This window comes from Chaetodon auriga, chromosome 24 (genome assembly GCF_051107435.1).
Source record: "Chaetodon auriga isolate fChaAug3 chromosome 24, fChaAug3.hap1, whole genome shotgun sequence".
NCBI classification, from domain to species: domain Eukaryota; kingdom Metazoa; phylum Chordata; class Actinopteri; order Chaetodontiformes; family Chaetodontidae; genus Chaetodon; species Chaetodon auriga.
The window spans coordinates 4,385,494-4,405,680 of record NC_135097.1 but is presented as its reverse complement, the minus strand read 5'-3'; the positions used below and the strand labels follow the sequence as shown (position 1 = coordinate 4,405,680).

General features: G+C 44.1%; 1 protein-coding gene across 5 annotated transcripts in view; it reads left to right on the top strand.

The window, feature by feature from the left end:
- The window catches only part of LOC143316842 (phosphatidylinositol-binding clathrin assembly protein), a 75,162-nt gene that overhangs the window by 31,659 nt on the left and 23,316 nt on the right, over positions 1 to 20,187 (top strand). For 4 of the 5 annotated variants that reach the window (XM_076724580.1, XM_076724579.1, XM_076724578.1 and 1 more), the window contains exons 3-11: positions 5,917 to 5,992; positions 6,308 to 6,410; positions 7,400 to 7,493; positions 8,162 to 8,273; positions 8,605 to 8,711; positions 11,128 to 11,169; positions 15,009 to 15,094; positions 15,173 to 15,296; positions 19,980 to 20,113. In XM_076724580.1, the coding sequence (XP_076580695.1) occupies positions 5,917 to 5,992; positions 6,308 to 6,410; positions 7,400 to 7,493; positions 8,162 to 8,273; positions 8,605 to 8,711; positions 11,128 to 11,169; positions 15,009 to 15,094; positions 15,173 to 15,296; positions 19,980 to 20,113 (878 nt within the window). Of the gene's footprint in view, positions 1 to 5,916; positions 5,993 to 6,307; positions 6,411 to 7,399; positions 7,494 to 8,161; positions 8,274 to 8,604; positions 8,712 to 11,127; positions 11,170 to 12,982; positions 13,004 to 15,008; positions 15,095 to 15,172; positions 15,297 to 19,979; positions 20,114 to 20,187 lie in introns of all 5 variants that reach the window. The other variant, XM_076724577.1, reaches the window with a different exon arrangement.

Genomic DNA, 20,187 nt, shown 5'->3' with positions numbered 1-20,187 from the left:
CGCATCTCTCACGACGGCGTCAGGTTTGCTCTAGCTTTCTGGTTTCACCTGTCAGAAAGAGAAGCTGATCCACTGATCCTCAACATTCCACCAGTACGTGATTGTTCAACATCCTGTTCAGAAACTGTGAGCGATGATCAGCCTCCACTCCTCTGGGAAGGATTTCCTGCAGATTTTGGATCCTGGCTGCTCCCATTCATCCACAGACGTGTTCTATTTCATCCCAAAGGTGTTGGATGTGCTTTAGGTCAGGGCTCTGCACAGACCTGTCACATTCTTCCCCCAAACCACAAACTTGGACGCACGCTATTATCTGAAAAGGGAGTTTGCGCCGTTGCTTGACAAAAACTTGAATCCAGCTCAACTTATCGCCATGAGAGCGAAACTCCAGAGCGATGATATCCTTCTTCATGATATTATAAACTGCCGTGCAGTGCTGCAGCTTCAGATACGCTTTCAGACTCAAGGATCTGTTCCTCAAAGTGGATTTCCTGGATTGTAATTCATCACTTCACCTCCATCTGACACAACATGCTCCTACCAATGCAACAGGCTGCATTTGGAACCAAAGGGCCTCTATAGCTTGAACCATTAAGAATAGCCTTAGACCTAAAGTATATGGACGGGAGCGGCCATGTAGTGTATTTAAATCCTATTTTAGCAAACGTAAAAATCAGTCACAAAATAAGATGCAGTACACTCAGAGCTCCAGCCTTGGCTTCCCCTCTATATAACCTCTCTACATGATACTGACGAGGAAGAAAAAATGAAAAAAAAAAACCCACTTCAGGTTAGCGCTGAGGCCATGGTGTTTGGTTACTACGGAAACCAACAACTTGTGCACTTTGGAGAGAAAGACGTGGAAGGAGAGAGAGGTGGAGAAAGGGAGGAAGGAGCCAGAAGATGAGTGAAAGCTGGATGCTGGGAGCTCTATGTATAGCTATGTTTCACCGCTGAGAGAGAGGCAGGAGTAGCCAGGATCTAAATGTATCCATAATACATGAGGTTGTTCTCCGATATGCTAACATGAATTATTTGACAAGCCGAGCCGACCTGCTCCTCTCTATCTCTGTACATCTCCTCATTCTCTCCCCCTTTCGCTCCTCTCTATTCTTACGCTTTGGCTGCAAATCTGAATCTCCTCTCAGAGCGGCATCTCTTTCTTGGAGCCGTCTTCGCCGAATTATCTGGGGCTCAGCGGGCTTCTGAGTCTCCCTCTCTGTCTCTCTGCTCTGAGTGTTTCTGCCCCTTTATAGATTTTCTCCTTTTTAACTATATCCATGCGTTTTGTGTGGGTTCTCTCAGCCTCCGCCTTTGTATTTGAGGCAGTGGGAGAAACGCCGGCTCTTGTCAGATGGACTTTTGATGAGGAGCCGGCGCACGAGAAAAGGCAGAGAAAGCACTTATGGAGTTCATGAAGCTCCTTCTCTTGCCGTGCCTCCCTCTCTTCCTCCCTTTATCTGTGACCATCTCGTATGAGTTTCTCTGTGTTAACCTGGGGTCATTTGTCGCACAGGCAGAATGCTAAACTCTTCAAATTATTCTCAATCTGTAAATTGTGATTTTTTCTGCCCTAAGACGTGAACTCATCATAAAGATGTGTCGCGACAGCATCTCATCTAACCTCTGACTCTGCCATCTTCTTATACGTACAGCTGAAATAATGAATTAATTGGCTGATCGATAGCCATGCTAGCACCTCTGTGAGACTGTATTAATGCATAGCAGGGCTAAGAGCTAAATGCTAACGACATGCTGTTTAGCAGGAAGAACATTTACCATATTCACTATTTTAGTTTTAGCACGGAGGCATGCTAACATTTGCTAATAAGCACTAAAGAGTACAGCCAAGGCAGATGGGAATGTCATTACTTTTGCAAATGCCGTGATGGCACTAATTAAAAAGTCAGACAATCAGGAAGGTGATTAAAAATCCTTCTGAGGGAGACATTAATGTCTGTACCAAATTTCAAGGCAACCCATGCAATGGTACTTACCTTTACCATAACTGCTAGATGCACCCCGACTTTAACCTCAACCTTCACTTAGCTCTAACTCTTTAGCCTTGACTCTAAAATGTCTAAATCCTAAAAAGTCTTAACCCTAGAAACAATGGTTAAGCTTTTTTTTCTGCCCACAGATGGGAGCTGAATCCCCACACGTGACAATGTGAACAAAGTTTTGTCCCCAAAGCATGAGCATGCACACAAAAAAGGACAAGAACAAAATCAAAATCTTTATGCCTTTTTAAACAGTCCCAGAGCCCTTGGAAACGTGTCAGTGCAGCTGAATCCAACACACATGCCCGCAAGCATATTTGTGCTCGCAAACACACACACACACACACACACACACACACACACACACACACACACACACACACACATTCTTAGATGCTTCAACCAGCCAGTGAGGGCTGGTTTTCTGCCAGATCGGGAATTGGCAAACTGGCAAATCTCAGATCATTTTAAGTCAGTTGGACAGAGACGGCCTTAACGTTAAGATGCTTTTGGGAAGCCTGAGGCCTGAGTTCCCAAAACTGTGGACGCTGGCCAAGACTTGTTCCACTGCAGTCTGTTATTCAGGGATGTGTGGAAGACGAGATAGCAGAGACGTTCATAAGGGACCAAATGCGAGTTCAAGTTTAGCCTGTAGAGACGGAGTCCAGGTTAAGTCTCAAGTCGTAAGAGTCCAGAGTTCAAGTCAGAACTGGAGTCTCCCCCGTGGTTTGACTTGGCAGCAGTATTTCTAGAAATGTGACTGCACATGAATTAAACGCTATTCAGTAATTGATAAACTTTTAGAGGACACACAGTTCTGACCATCTAAAAAGCACATTACTCTTTTTCAAAGCAGTGAAAAACACAACAAACCTCTGTTTCTCCAAAAGGAATCGCATCTATTGTTGCCTTGTTTGCAGCTGCAGATGAATACAGAAAAGAGGATACAGTAACCGAAGGAGTTCAGAGCCAAGAAAACACCAGGACGCAGGTGCAATACCAGGAGATGGAGAATCCCATTATTTTCTACTTTTAGATTTAAGCTAGTGCTTAGCTCCTTACATCTCTAGCATATTAAACAGCTGTAAAATCTGATTAACGGATGAGCAGCATTGCAGTAGATGAACACTACTTTCGTAAATGACATGCAGTAAGTGCATAACAGTTTAGCATCTTGTGACTAACAATGTAAGCTAACCTGTTACATAACCTGCCTCCCATTTTTGTAAATGTCAGAAGGAGACATGCCATAAAGACGCTCGAATACCATGTGCTGAAGCTCTGTTTAAACAAGGTTAACAAACAAACCAAGACATCCGACGCTGCAGACCCATTCCACATTTCATTTAGCTTATTAGTGTCAGCTCAAGGTTGAGCGATCGCTGCCTGACACCTGTGTTGAATTGCTCACAGTTGAGCGTAGTTGGAGTCTTCTCTTTCCACGTTCTGGAGTCAATGGAGTTCTTCTGCTTTGCTTAACGTCTTTGAAGCCCTAGAATTCAAAGGATGCGGCTTAATAATACAGATCGCATAAACACCGCAGGGACCATCAGAGCTTGTTTTGATTTCACACACCTCTGGGTGACGGCTGCACGCTGATTTGTTGGACTGGTCTTTATTGACAAGTTGCACGTCAAGCGCAAGTTCATAACACTAGTTGCCAGCTCAGATGTGGTTTCACATCTCTGCTAGCAGCACCTGTTCAGAGACCATAGTCCTCTCAACGGTCTGACAACGCCGGCTCTACCCAGACACATCTGAGCAGCAGAGAGTGAATAAGTAAAGCTCTCATCATTTTTAATATCTCAACATCGAGGCTCTCTCAAGTCAAGGCACAAACTCACAAAAGAGGAGGAGGGGGGAGGAGCCGCCGACAGTAAAAGACAGAGGCTGCACTGGGCGACTCCCAGGTGTGAGAGTATGAAGATGTGTAATTGTGAAGCGAGGAGCTGTTGCAGGCACACTGAGCGAACCTTCCCTGGAAAATGGGAAGTAAAGAGCTTCCAGCACCTGCTTAGTGACATCTGTCAAAAGCAACAAGTCGCTGGTGTTGAGTCTGAAAGTAACCGAGGGATCGAGTTTCTGCTCGTTTCCACAGCAGTGGGAAAATGTCCACATGCAAACAGAGATGTCAAAAAGTCTGCAAATGACAGGGGTGATGTGATTCATCATTTCTGGAGACTAAGTTTTAGCTTTAGATTTGATCTCATTAACATTTTCAAGGGGTCATTAAATAATAATTCATTATATTGTGCTGCCAGTCCTCGGCTTCTTCCCAAAGGTTAATTAATTTTTTTCTGACCACTTCCTCTTGCCATTTGTCCTCCCTCGGCAGTTCTGTGTGAGCGACTCATAAGGAGGCCTAATAAATGACTGGAGAAAAAAAAAAAACCAGCAGGAGAAAAGTTAATTTTTAAACACGATCGGCCCGGCCTGAGGTGTGGCAGGCGGCTGAAGCTGAAGCAGCAGGGGTAGCAGCAGGGAGACGTGGGGTAAATCCTCCTTTAAGCCAAAAACAGCTGTAAGGTTGCTGTTCTGAGTCTGACCTCTGACCTTTCTGCAGGAAGGCAAACAAAGGCAAATGAAGAAAAGACTTCTGTAACCATAAAATTACTATTTAATCACCACAGCGCGTTTAAACATCTTGACAGATTAAGTGTTTGAGTCAGAGCAGAGATAGCTGCGCGCCGCATTTTAATACAGCTTCATGTCAGCGATGAATCATGTCATCCTCCCGTTATTAGCTGTTGGCTAATGAGCACAAGCTATTACCGTTTGTCATAAGCTGTGCGTGTGTTTCGGCCGATCAGTTTTATCTTTTCTAGATCCAGATTCAGAATAAGAAAAAATGGCTGCTATCGAGCTTGCTCTAGGGATGTCTGACAGTCGGTCCATCACGTTGGTCCAGACTGAAATATCTGAACAACTATTGGAACGGATGCCATGAAATAAATCCTGCAGACTTTGGTGGTCCCCTGATTTTTCCACTTAGCACCACCAGCGTCAAAGTTTTCACTTATTCTGTGAAATATCTCAACAATTGCTTGATGGATTGGTGGAAAGTGTTGCACAGACATTCATGGTCACCGGAGGAAAAGCCTCCTAACTTTGACTCACTGGCAGGAAAAGTGAGATTTCTCAACAGATATTGGATGGATTAGCATGCAATTTGGTACCTACTTACTTTAATTTTACTGGTTTATGAATAAAATCTTGCAAAGCTGATGACCTTCCCATCAGCCTTAGCTGCTCTATGTGTTTAATGCTAATAAGCAGATGTTAGCAGGCTGACATGTTAAGCTAAAGGTGGTAAATGTGGTTACCTTTATACCCTCTAAACATTAACGTTGTACCATTGTCATTGTGAGTATGTTAGCATGCTGACATTAGCATTTAGTTCAAAGCACCATGGTGTCTATCTGCAGCTTCACAGAGCTGCTAGCATAGCTGTCGACTCTTAATCTCATTAGCCTGAAACTCAAGGCTGAGCATGCATGTTTATATCAATATTAGGTTTCACAGTTGCTCTCGTGCACACAGTATGTTCTTGTCTGTTGCTGCTGGATGCTGATAAACCTTCACTGGAGTAATTTGGGGTGAAGCATTTTGGTTGTTTGGTTGGTTGATTTTTCCAACTGGTCTGGAAATGAAACTGGCAACCTTGCCAACTTAACGTAGCCAAAATGAGGGCTTATCCCATAATATTAGTAATTTCAGTATTGCAAATCCATGGAGAATTCTATCACTTGATCTTTACGCAGAAAAATCTGATATTCAACAAGTAAAGTCAATAAAGTGGCATCTTGCTTTATGGTTCGTTTGTTTTTTGTATGGTTCATATTAAACTTTGGATCGAGCCCCCTCAAATCTCCATTTTACCAAACATTCAATGCTTGTTTTGTCTTTGCTTTCTCAGCGTTTCATCCAGTACCTGGCCTCCAGAAACACTCTGTTTAACCTGAACAACTTCCTGGATAAGGGAGCTCTGCAAGGTAAAACACACACCGAGCGCTCATTCTCTCTAAAGTTGTGTTTGCTTGTAAAAAAAAACAGATGGGCAGGATTTGTTTCAAAGGACGTTACACCGAGCATTCGAATGTTTTAAGCAGTCGTTGGAAAGTATTTGGTCCTTTAGTGTGGTTGATTACTACAAATGCATGTGATGCAGTGCACATACACAATACTTTAATATGATAAGACAAACAGACAGTTTAAAGGACAAAAGGTAGAGATCATTTATAGCTGTCTCACTTAACACTCAGTATATTGCCTTCCTTGCGACTCTGTCCTCTCATCTTCCCTCCCAGGTTACGACATGTCAACCTTCATCAGGCGATACAGCCGTTACCTGAACGAGAAGGCCATGTCCTACAGACTGGTGGCTGTGGATTTCACCAAGATGAAGAGGGGGTAGGGGAGGACACAGACACACACACACACACACACACACAAAATGACAACCCCGCTCTTCATTTCACACTCATCTTGTCGCACAGACGGCGTTTAGATTGTGGCACTACAACAACAATGGACACAAACTGAGGTTTACCGTGTCTGCTGCAGTATTGTCTGTTCAAGGCAACACTTGAAATAGTACATTTAGTTCAGAAGTTTACTATTTAGAAATATATTAAGCTACAGCTACCTGGCACTTAGCTTAGTTTAGCATTAAGACTAAAAGCAGGCAAGAGGGTCCAACTGCAGACCACTAATTCAGAGAGCAGGGTCCTCAGACAAAAATGGTCACTCTTCTCTGTGCATGACTTTAAGTAGTGCTAACATAAAGTTAAAAAGCTAGCTAAATATAAAATAAATATAAACAGCTAGCCTGGTTAGCCTCGCCATCACCATGAGGTTGCTAACTTCATAATAAATCAGCTTTAGAGGTGCTGGTAGGCAGATTTTGTTGCCTTTAGACAGACCAAGGCAAACTTTTTCTTTTGCTGTTATCAATCTTTATGCTAAGCTAAGTCAGTCCTGCATTTTAATAATCCTTCCAGGAGACTTCTGTATGAAAGTGACAGCGGGTGTATGATTTCTGCAGGTTGTGTTCGGAAGATCATTTCAATATCACAAAGTCCAGCTGTTGTGGGATGACATTGAAGCCTTTGTCATGCTGATCCCGCTGGGCAGACTCTCGCTCTGTGTTCAAAAAGGGTGTTTCAGTTGCCGTTTGTTGCCAGTCTTTCACCTCAAGTAGCAGTTAAGACTTTGCATTTCTGAGAAAACTTTTATGTGTAAAACACTGCTTCTCCTTGTCTCGTGTTTCCCGTCGTTTGCCGTGATTTCCTCATTCCTTTTGTGTTATCCTAATTTGCATCAGCATTTGCACAAGATTTTCCCCCAACAAGGCGCCTGCTACAGTTACGTGCACGTGTGTTTGTTTCCTGCTTTGTCAGGATCGACGGTGTGATGCGTACCATGAACACGGAGAAGCTGATTAAGACGCTGCCCATCATTCAGAACCAGCTGGATGCTCTGCTGGATTTCCAGGTACTAAGTGTGTGTGTGTGTGCGCGAGCACGTTGTGTCTTTATGCACGTGTGTCAAAGTTGTGGTCGATTCACTTTCCAATCAAAATGTAAATTGAAACAAAAGTTTGAAACCTTTCTTTATTGATGGAATGTAGGAGGCATATTATGGCAACAGATTTCGAGTTTTAGCGTGTGTGTGTGCGTGTGTGTGTGTGCGTGTGCAGAAGGGAGAAAGGGGATTGGGTGGGGATTTGCAGAAATTGGTGGGTGCATTGTGGTTTGTGTCAGCGAGCTTCAAAGAGCGATAAAAATGGATGGTGAAGTTTCTCATTGGCATTCATGTGTTTGTGTGTGCGTGCTGCTTGTGAGTCAGTGCGTGCGTGTGCGTGCATGCGCGTGTGCCTGCACATGATGTATTATTCCCACCTAAACTAAATTGACAGTCAACACTCTGTGTTGATGTGTTTGCTTATACCAAGTGCAGCAATTTGAGAAAAAAGATGTTTGTGGATATCTGAAAGAGATATTTTCTTCTTTATGAAAAGACGTGATGGAGATGTCTCCTTTACCTCCTCTCCCTCTCTCTCTCTCTCTCTCTCTCTCTCTCTCTCTCTCTCTCTCTCCCCCTCCCTCCCTCCCTCCCTCCCTCCCTTTCTGCCTCTCTCTCTCTACCTCTCATCTCTCCAGGCCAACCCTAATGAGCTGACCAACGGAGTGATCAACTCAGCCTTCATGCTGCTCTTCAAAGACTCCATAAGGCTGTTTGCGGCTTACAATGAGGGGGTCATCAACCTATTGGGTAACACACACACACACACACACACGAAAACACACACATGCGCACACACTTCTAGGATAAACACAGCCCACAGTGACTGATGCCCACTCTCCTGCACGTGTGAAAATGATGAGGTGTAAGTACAGCTACGAACACACACACTCAGGTCCGGCTTATATGTAAACACGCACACACATATGTGTGTGGACACAGTCTGGTTGTCACGGCTGTCACGCAGCTGCTAAGTGCTTCTGTTTGTCTCCACTCAATCATGCACTGATCGTTCCTGCTTCCTTTCTCCCTCCCTTCCTCCCTTCTTTTCCTCCTGTTTTCATCCTCATCCTCCCTGTAGAGAAATACTTTGACATGAAGAAGAACCAGTGCAAAGATGCTCTGGACATCTACAAGAAATTTCTTTACAGGATGACGAAGCTGTCAGAGTTCCTCAAAGTGGCCGAGGTATATTCACACACACTCTCTCACACACACACACACAGGTGCACACACACACACGTCAGGGATGAGATTTTTCTCCAGACTTATTATTTTTTTAAAGAGCAGCTCCTGTTCAAATTCCCTTTCCACCCTTTTCCGCATAATTTCTCGTCCGTATCACATCTCCTCATCACTGACGCACATATATTTACACACAATTAACACACACACACACACACACACACACACACAGCCGTAAAGCCTCCACGCTGCCACAGTTCTGCTCACACAGCTGCTGTTCTGTGGGCAGACGAGAGTACCTGACTTACCCTCGCTGCCCCACATTTGCTTCGCAGACACTTTACACACATACATATATACACACCCAAAATAACCCTAAGATGGAGGATGTGGTTAGGCGCTCCGTTAGGTCCCTCTCCCTCTGCTCCCCGCACTCCTCCATCTAATCCCCTCTTCTCCCGCTCTCCTCCCTCTCGTCCTGACAAAGATGGATACCCTCGTGGCTCTCCTTCGCCCAGTGCCCACAGATCATCCCTCTTTTTCCTCTCCTCTCGCGCCCTCTTCCTCTCCCTCCCTCCTTTGTTTCAGCAGACTCGAGAATCAGCTGCTGTAACTTCAGCAGAAGAACTACAGCAGCGGTTCACGTTCTTTACGTTAACGTACATTCAAGCGAACGCTCCTTTTGTCTGTTATAATTAGGTTTTAAGGAGCTTCCTGGATTTATAGACTTCATTTAGGATTTAATTAAAAAAAACACGCATTCAATGAAAAAACTAACAATAAGATGCTCTGTTCTTTTTTTTTTTTTTTTTTTTTTTCTTTACACTGCACGTCTGAAGCATGTCAGGGCTTCTTCAAAGCTTAACTGATCTGGAATCTGTTTCCTAAACATATTCCATCAATCTAGATGATTACCTGGGTGAGGCTGTCTGACATATAGCTCTTTAGGGGAGATGAAGACTTTAAAATCCAACCTGAAAAGCACTCAAAGCACGTGCTGTTGGCACACTCACTGTAATAACATATATCATGACCATAAGCTTTCTCAATAGATTTTGCATCACTGTGCACAGTGGTGCAGGTGAAGAGGCCGCCACATGTGGCCTTTTTTACTGCCCACCGCTCTGTGCATGGTAGAGTTGGGCCTTAACAATACGCTGCCTCTTTGCCGTCACTGCGGCCAGCAGTCCAACGATTGGATAAATCCTTGAAAAGATTCAGTAAAAATTCACATCAAAAGGTCAAATCATGAAAAACAGTCCGTTTATTAACATCTAGATGGAGAACTCCCAAAGCCGGCACTGATTAAACTGATTAAATGGTAAAATATTTGCCAGCAAATGGTTAAAGAAACTGTCACGTCAGAGTCCAAATGTACAAAAAGAGAGACAACCAGCGTCTTAAGGTTTAAATGAAAGTATGAAAAACCAGCTCTACCTTGAAACAATAGTCCTTTTTTAACACTTTAACTGTGTCATTTTGATTTTCTCACAGTCAGAAAGCACAGGCGTTAATAATAACATGAACAATGGCTCTGTTTTTATTCAAGCATCCCACTTAGCTGTGACAGTGACCAGGACCCTGAAACTGAAGCAGCTAAATGGACTTCAGCCATCATTCATTTTATTATTTGGACCTGTGCTTTTTCTGTGGTGACGCAGCTATTATACTGTCAAATATTTAGCCAGTTAGTTCTTCACCTTTTCTTCCCACCCTCCCGTAATCCCTGGGCTGTCACTTTTGGGTTAAATAAAGCTGCTGTTTAGATTTTGTTTGCCCATTTTAACATCATATATGACGATTTTATGGATATTTGGCATCTTAAAAGCAGTGAGTGTGCTCTCTAATCAAGCACTATTCATATTTTCTGCCGATAAATGACGATAAAGGTGTGTTTAACAGCTGTTCAGGAACCAAAACAAGGTCATGTTGATGATTATTAAAAGCGTCCGGGACTTAATGTTCTTTATCTGTGTCCTGAAAAGTCGACGTGTTCACGCAGATGTTATCTGTCCCAGCTGTAAAGTGTTTCTGGAGGTGATTTCTGGCGTTCTTATAAATGTGTCAAGTGTTGTCACGTCATTACGCACCAGTCGCCACGCCCCCTCTCCCTCATTGGTCAGACATACTTATCACTGTCCAATCATCATCGTCATTCACTGTGCGGATCGGCTGGTTCGTCAGCCGATCCGGTTGTCGCAGACTTTTCCTTGTTTATTTCTGTTGTCGTTTATGTTGACACTGCCACTGCATGAAGTAATGACTCCCCTCTTTTTTTTTTCTTTTTCTCATCTTGTTTATTTCTCACGAATGGATCCTGCCTTCCTCCTTGTTTTTTTTTTTTTTTTTTTCTTCTACATTTTATCCCACCTACCTTTCTCCCCTTTCCTTTTGTTGATTTGTTCGTTTTTGACGACAGCAAGTTGGAATAGATCAGGGTGACATCCCAGATCTCTCACAGGTCAGTGTACATCTCACCTTCCACTTCCTCTCCTCTCCTGATTCTCACCCCTTTTCTTGCTTCGTCTCACCCTTTTTTTCTGGCTTTCCTTCAACACTACACGTGGTTTCGTTGCTCCCTCTGTGCTTTCATCCATCGACGCACACCTTAATTCACCCCCCCACATATACCTGTTTCCCCCCTTTACCAGTTGTTCACACATCTTCTCTCCTTCACTCACCACCCACAGGTTTTTATTTCAAACAACCATCTTGTCTAACCTGATCTGAGTCTAGGCAACTCCCCTCTGGTTTGATTGATTTCCTGCTTTGTCTCTCACTTCTAAATGCTCACTATAGATCCGAGAGCAGGCTGAGGTGCGTTAAGTTGGCCTGCTTAAACACTGCGCCATCAGCAGGCCCACTGCAGGTTTCATCACGTGGATTTGAAACCCCGAGCAGCTGCGAACAATGAGCTCAGACCTTCAGCTACAGAAATACCGATAATTGCAACAACAAAGGGCTTAAACAAGACAGCAATGCCAGCAGGGAATAGACTGCATGCTTTCTGTTTTTAATCGTCAAGGATGGAGTTTTATTCAATTGTGAATTCAGAGGAATCACCTCAAGCATGGTTTTCCTCCTCCTAATGCTTTATGGGAGGTCTGCTTAGGCTGGCACGCATCAGGCTTAAAAACTGAAAGATTTAATACATGAATTTAAAATTTAGCTCATCTCATGTGCAGATCTGTTTGTCTTATCATAGTGTTAAAATAAAATAAAATAATAGTTTTATGGCTGCCGGGGTTGGTGTGAAGTTAATTAGTGGATTAATGGATTAATGAACGGGCGCCAATAACGCCGCAGCTAATGATTATTTTCAGCATCAGTCAAGCTGTTGATCATTGTCTCTATTCATCGTTCGATCTGTAAAATGTCAGAAATGGTGAAAAAATGTCCGCAATTTCCCAAAGTCCAAAGTCTTTAAACGTCTTGTTTTGTTCAACCAACACTGCAAAACTCAGATATTTGCCATTTTCGCTTTTAAAACAATTAATCGATCATATACAAAAAAAACTTGATTAATTTCTAAACATAATTTCCGCTGTAATAAACAATTTTGACAGGCAGTTGGTAATTTAAGCAATTCATTCAGCACAAAGGCCAAACATTTACAGCTGATCAGAAGTGCGATTTGCTACCTTTTATCACTATAAATTGAAAACATTATGGTTTTTCTACCAGATATCGACCCTAACCATAGCTCGCCGTCAAGTGAGTTAAACGGTTGCATCTGCTCTTTTCGGGGCGCAGGTTTAAAATGGAAATGAAATAAAGAAACATATGTAACAAGTGAAAAAGGAAGGAAGTGCAACCTGCAGATCCAGGTTTCTTTATCAGCCTAATAGAATTCACTCTCTCTGCCATGATTCAGCCACAGTGAGCTACAGGCTTTAATTTTTAATGCCAAAAAAGAGAGCAAAGTTCAGTTTGGAGTATCAAGAAGATATCCTGGATTTAGGTATAAGAATCAGGTGAATAACTGACTGATTATCAATACTGAAAATAATCCTTAGTTGCAGCTTCAGGCCGTTTGGCACATTCTGGTATGGAAAAGATGCCTCGTAGGTGCCTTTCTGCCTCAATAAATCTTTACAGAAAATGCCCACACACAGATACAACAAACTTTTTTCAGCCTCGGCGGAGTGTGGACACGCATTCCTAAAACAATCATTACGGAGTGTGAAGCTGGAAGTTAACGGCATGTGGATTGACTGTGGGTGTTGAACTGATGGTCGTTAAATAGACGTTTTCTTCTCCCTCGTCTGTCGCAGAAAACAAAAGGATCATACATTGTAGGTGGTGGGTTGCATACTGTACTGCTTACCCCTCCCCGGCCTGCTTAACCCCCCCCTCCCCCTGCATGAACATGGTATATGCTCATGTATGTGTGTGTGCAAGCATACACACGTAGACCTCGTGCACTCTTGGGCATGCTCTTGTTTTTTATTCCCAGTGTGGAGCGATATGGTGTTGACTGAGAACAATATGTGTGTGTGTAGGCCTCAGGTGGATTGCTTGTAGCTCTCTCTCTCACACACACACACACACACCAGGCTGCACACACAGAGCTCTGGCACGACAAGCAAAAGGCCATGAAACCTCATGAATAGAAAATGAGGCTTCACCCCTCCGCCCCTCCGTCTTCATCTGCATGAAAGAATCCCTCCGCCGGGTTTCGACTCCCTCATCTGAATTCCACCTTCCTCCTTAGATGTTGTTTATTTCACATTTGTCATGCACAACATCATTGCTTCAGCATGCATGGCGGAGGCGCTTTAGTCGTGAATTAGCCGAGCATTACTGTGTGATCACTGGGAAAAAAAAAAAAAGAAAGAAAAAGAAACACGAGAGAGGAGAGAGGGGGGATTCTCTCGTCTCTTATTTTTCGGTGAAGACCTTTTTCTGCGTCTCGCTGCCGTCCAAAGTTATCGCTAAACGTCTTCAGATGAAAGCAAGGCGCCTTCACGGTATGTGAAAAGGAATTCAGTCAAGAGGAGAGGAGACACCCTGTGAAGTGTGTATGCTCGTGTGTCAGAGCTAATATTGACCAGACGTACACAAGGTCTCCTTTTCGCCCATTCAGACCCGCTGACAGTTAAAGACGGTCTCCCTCTCTTGTGCGAGTCGCTGTTTCTTTAACAACCAGGCAACAGTTTGGCAAGAACCCACCGTCTAGCCAGCCGCAGAGGGCTCACGAGCCAGAACACTCCCAAATGTGTGTGTGTTTGCGTGCATGTCTGCAGCCCTACTGACAGCACACTTTGCATTCTTGCGGATGGAGAGACAGACATGACGTTGTCAGATTTTCTCAGTGGAAGAATTTCCTCTCCTCTCCTCAGCCAAACGAGAGCTGAACTGCTTCTCTTCCTGAGTGTTAACTTGGAAGAGAGCGGCCGATTGTACACTTAATAATGCAGTTGTCTCGCCTGCTTTTGTTTCCCGTGTTTTTTTGAGCATTAATGAGGCACCTAACAAGCACCGAAGACATGGTGTTGTGCAATGTGAACAATTGGAGCTGAGCTTGAATTTGCAGCTGAATTGTGTTTTCTGTAGTAGCGTAGCAACAATCCCCAAGTAACCTGCTCACTAACTTGCTCTGCAGAGTGGTTGAGCTTGAGTTTAGTGCAGCTGCCTTTTGTCATCTGACAACAAAGAGCATTTTAGAGACTCTTGGCCACACTCTTTTCTCTGGACAAGTCAGAAAAGGTTAAAAAAAAAAAAAAAAAGATTAGGGTTTAATCTAAATCCCCAGGTGGGATCCACGTGCAGAGATTTGGTTAAACTAGAGCAGAGGTTTGCTGACAAAGTGCATCCCGGCACTCATTCTGCAAGCATGACAGGACCTCACGGTGCGAGGGGACACCGCGAGATAAGCAAGACAAAGAGGCGAGACACAGCGAAGGGAAGCTGAATGGAAAAATGAACGAAGCGGAGCAGAGTTGTCGCCCTCTGCTCGTGGAGTCAGGAGCAGAAGTGGCTCGACCTCCTCGGCCCTCCACCTTTTCCCTCGCTCTTTGTTTCTCAGCCTCCTCCTTTGTTCTCTCTCCGCTTTGAGTCTCCTGCTAACAGTGTGAGTGTTTGCTGCATGTTGCCATGGCTATTCTTGGAGCCTGATGCACTCTGTTACCTTCCTGTGAGACCAACTAACTCTGGGTGCTGTGCTGGTGTGTGTTACAGTATGTGTGGGCGGGCCTTTTTTGTGCATATGAGAGAGACAGAAAGTGAGGAAGAATTCTTATAAAGTTGACATGATCGCTGAGTTTCTTTCCCTTTTCTCGTGCCTATGCTATCCCTCAGGCCCCCAGCAGCCTCCTGGAGGCTTTAGAGCAGCACCTGGCCTCTCTGGAGGGCAAGAAGACCAAGGAGTTGAATGCAGACACCAGGTAGACATCTTAATCGCCCGCCAGTTGCGTCAACCGTTCTTGAAGCACATCACACAAGTATTTAAATGTGTCTTGCAGAGCATCCACCCTGTCCAGCGCCGTCTCATCTCTGTCCACCACCGGCATGTCCTTCAGCCGTATGGACGAGAAGGAGAAGCAGCAGGCCTTGGAGGAGGAACAGGCCAGACTGCAGGCTCTTAAGGTAACAGATTTTATACTTTTCTACCAAATCACCTCTGACTCAGGGGGTCAGACTGAGTGCTGTAGCAGCAGAAATGCCGGCAGCAGGAGGTCTAATCGTTACTGCCGTCGCCCTTTCCTCCCCTCTTTCTCAGATTCAAGCTGCTCTCAGCTGCTACAAAAGTCCGACATGTAACAGGATTTATGAGCGATGCATTTGTGGTTTAGGACTCATTTACAGCTGCTATTAACATGTGATCTGTATCTGGATGCATTATTGTGCAAGTGCTGACCTTTGCCTGCCATTGTTATGCCTGCCCGCCATTTTACTTCCATCAAACTACTCGCAAATGGTGCAGCTTATTGTGCAGATGTGGGCTATTACTTTTGGCATATGAAGCTCATTGCAGTGATTTTATGTGAACGCTCGAATATCATGATTTTATAAGGACGTGCATGAGAGGAACGATGCTCAGCTCTGAAAGGCTTCTGCTGCGACGTACATGCAGCCGCAGAGTCTGTTCAAACTCAAAAACATTCACAGAGTCTTTGAACTTTCAAGGTTGTAATCTGTGTCTTGATAAATGTTAGTTTTGGAGCAATTTAAGTCAAAAATGACCTTTTTACAGCCGTTTTGAGACTCCATTAGTGTCATGTGATCAGCTGGATTGTGGAGCGGTGGTTTTTCTAGACCACAAAAGAATTCTCAAATGCTGTCAGCCCCACATTTTTAACTCTGCGAGCGCACATAAAACCTTCAAGTGCAGCCTCGTCTCTCTCAGAATACACAGCAAACACCTATCCAACAGGAGCGTTCGCTCTTCACACCTAAACCTGACGTGCACAAACCAGGTTTAAACATTGGTTACATGTCGTTCATATAGTCATTGCTGCTTATACGTCTTCTTTTTCTTCACCGACTCTTCGACTGCTGACTTAATCTATCTTTAAGTTTCCCTTTCTTCAACTTGCAATCCCCTTAACACAGTCTGAGCAGTGGATTCTCATGGTCAACCCCTCGTGCTGACAGCTGAAAGCTTTAGTCAGTGGGCAGTTACACTTTTTCTTAATAAAATGTGAACTTTTAATGGCTTTGTTCTTTAACCTCTGTGTGATAATGATATGTAATCACCGGCGTTTGCATCTACTTCTGGTATCAATGAGTGTTGTAGTTTTCTTCTTTCTGCTTGCATATTTTTAAATCACTTCTGGTGAGCGAAGGCTTGCTAGCTGCTACTTATAGCTTTTGCAAGTGTTGCTTAAACTAACAGGAAGAGGGGGAGTTAAGTGACTTTCTGGGGGATTTTTTTTTTTTTTTTTTTTTCTTCTTATGAATGCTGCACCGTTTACACGCACACCTGGCTGACATCCAATCACAAGCCAGAACTGGTCCAGATGTGGTCTGCATGATTTAGACAGAGCATTAAAAGATTACTCCACCAGTTTAGCATTGCACTGACATTACCCACAATCCTGCTCGACTGCAGACATTTCATTTGGAGATTCAGGTGTGTTTTGCTAGCAGTGGCTGTGTCCTTGCACCTCTGCACCTCCATATTTTTTTCATTTTCAAGCTCTTCGGACCAAACCCACGCTGACTCAAGTGACATCACATGAGGAAATTTATCAGCCTTTGTGTAGCTCCCTCTGGAGAGACAGTAGGCTTTATGTAAACACCTGACGTAAATGCATATAATCAGTGCATTCAACATGTGCTCTTCCTCATGCAGAAGGGAAATCTACATACAGAGTACATGTTCTTAAACACCACATCAAGGAAATGTTCCTCCACTCCCACGTTGCCGTTGTTAACTTCATAAACCCGTTATATAATGAGCAGCAGTCACCTTCAGGCTGAGTGTTTGCATGCAGGGATTTGATCTCAGATCTTTAAATTTAATCACAAAAATCTGCTCAAAATGACAAGTGCAACTGCACTCATTGCCCTAGATTTAAGGCCGTGCTGGGACTGTATTCACGGAGCCACAATAAACTTCAAATCTGCAGCAGCTACATAACACTTGAGCCCTGACGAATGGCACCAATTGACACAAAATATACACAGTCTATGGACAGCGTTGCACTTTGCGGTGCTGTAGAAATCTGATTTTGTTGTTGCTGAAGACTGCTGATGGATCGTCCAGCAACTTTGCTGTGGTGTGAGTTCTGAACTCCAGCTGAGGATAAAGGCCAAGAGTCTCAGTGGCGAGCAGAGCAGTAGAAAAGTCAAGTGTAAAATGTGTTGACATTTCTTGCTCCAGCCCTGGGATTCCTGCCTTACAGCAAGCTGTAATTGAGTAAGAGCAGTGAAGCTACAAAACAGTCACACAGCGGCTTGGTCTGAGTGTGTGTGTGTGTGTGTACGCGGGAGTCCATGTTAAGCATGCTCGCACTCTGGCAGAGAAGATGCAGTGTGTGTCCAGTATCTCTGTGAGCTTTGTTGATCTGTGTGTGTGTGTGAAGCATGTGTATATCCTCGCAGATTAGGCGCTGTATGTGCTGCCAGTGTGTCTTTGTGTGTTTGTTTGTGTGCACGGCTGATTGGATTTTAGCACGCTGTTTACTTTGTGCCCTTGGTTGCCCTGTTTCTGCCAAGGTCCGCTGATTACCTTTGGGCTTAGTTAGAAAGGAGAGGGAAGACAAAGTGAGAGAGAACGTAACAGAGTAAGAAACAGCGCTAGAGAGAGAGCCGAGGTGAGCAGGGGTCGTCCAAATACTCCATTCCAGCTGTCTGCGTGCTCTGGTGTCCATATGGACTCGACACACACGTACACACTCATACAAAAACACTTACACACTCAGCTACTGTCCAGCTGGGGCCTTAGCCCAAACAATAACAGCCTTTCCCATTTGTTCCTGGCTACGCTGTCAGAATATGAATGAAGAGGACTCTGCCCGGCTGAGGATGGTACAGCGGGAGATTCTGTTTATTAATCAGCTCAAAGTCCAAATTCCTTCAAAAGTGGACCAGGCTGTGTGAGTGGATGCATGTAAAAGAGACAAAGGTACTGTGAGAGCAGCATTTCCATTCCCACTGCGGCAATCCATCTTAAAAATCTGCACCTTTGTTGCACTGTAAATTGCTTTCCATGTCTACCAAACGCTGCATATTCTGTTTTAAAAGACAGAAAAACTGTTGCTACTTCCCAGTATATGTTCCCACATGATAACGCGCAAATGTATTGATCCCCGTGGAGATATTAGGTCATCGCCGCAGCACAAGTAATAAGATCCAGTGGGAAATACAGGCAGATGGAATATAAGCACAAGAAATAAGCAATAAAACAGCAAGAATGATAAAATCAGTCAATAAAGCAGTGCAGTTTGATGCAGTCTCTTACAGGGCTCTACAAAAACAGTGCTTTCACATAATGTTAAAATTTGTTGTCATATAGCATCATCTTAAGCTGCAGAGTGACAGGAAGTTGGTCACAGTCAGATTACCAGCGTGCACCAAACTAACCCTGAAGCAAAATGTTCAAATTCATGCAAGAAATGAAAGTCTGGAGGAGTTAGGGAGATTTTTATACCTGCAAATGCGTAGGAGCACCTTCAAAGTGCTGCAGTGCCTGATCTGGGATCAGCAGGTAAAATAAGTTTGGGTGGTTCCACCATGTTATCCAGGTGGGTTTCTGACCTGAGTGCAGCCTGAGATTGGAAAATGTTAACCGGCCGTCATGCACGTATGAGCAGTATCTTTCCACTGTTTGTGCTAAATCAAAGTGACTTGCAAGCACAGTCACATCAGGCCTCTTATGTCTCCACTCCATCAGCAGGAACCACTTGGAAACAATGCAGTTTGTTGCATGGAAGCAATGCATATGTTTGACTTTAGTCCACTTCAGCCTAAGCAGTGGCTAGACCTCGCCGATGTTTGTATATCTGTCACCGGAGAGAACAATAGTCTGCGTTTCAGCTGCACCTGGGTCTCAGCAGGACGGGGTCAGATACGCTTCGAGAGGCCGATTTGGCATCGCAACAAAACAGAGCTGGAGAGTTTCTAAGCCACTAGAAACCAACACAATTAGTTTCAAAGTACTTTAAACTAATCGTCTTTATATAGTGTGTGCTGAATCCCACACTACCAGGCAGCCCTGGCAGGCAAAAGCAAGCAATAAACTTGACTTTAGAATTCAGTTGGACGCAGGCCTGGGCTTAGTCTTAAATCTAAAGCCAAGAACTATCTGAATATCACCAAAGCACACAGATATTAACTTCTGCCTTTATGTTTTCACTCGTAATGACTCGATATCGGGCTTTTGACAAGGATCTCAAAATAGGACAGACGGCTCTTAAGACAAGGAGGGCAGCTGGATGAATTTTTGGGGTGTCGTTTCCTTTCCGAGAAAACATTGATGTGTACTTAAAAGTGTGTATGTATGTGCAAAAAAATGTGGTCGTCATTGTCCAGAATTTGAGTTTACTGGAAACAAATCTCTTATTCATTTCCAGTGGGAAATGACTGTTTAACCATTGTCTTCCTGATCACATTGTGTGGCGGGGTGTGTGCGTGTTTTGTTTTTATATCCTGGTAGATCTTTAAACTGACTGTACACCAACCGATGGGGACCTTCAGGGTCAAGGTTAAGGTTTGGTGAAGCGTCAGGGTGAGGCACTCAGTTGTGATGGTTAAAGTTTGGGTAAGGGGGGAAGGAAGTGCGTTAGATCAAATACTAACGTGTGTGTGTGTGTGTCTGTCTTCCAGGACCAGCGTCTGAAGGAGATCAACATGCAGACTCCACCCTCTGCCTCCCCCAGCAGCCAGTCGATAGGCAGCGCCAACAACAACCACATCAACCAAACCCCAGAGTTGTTCACCTCCACGCTGTCTGCCAACAGGTGAATAATGAGCACAGACAGACAGACAGACTGAGTGTTGAATGACTTTATGTGGAGTAAAACTAGCAGCTCAG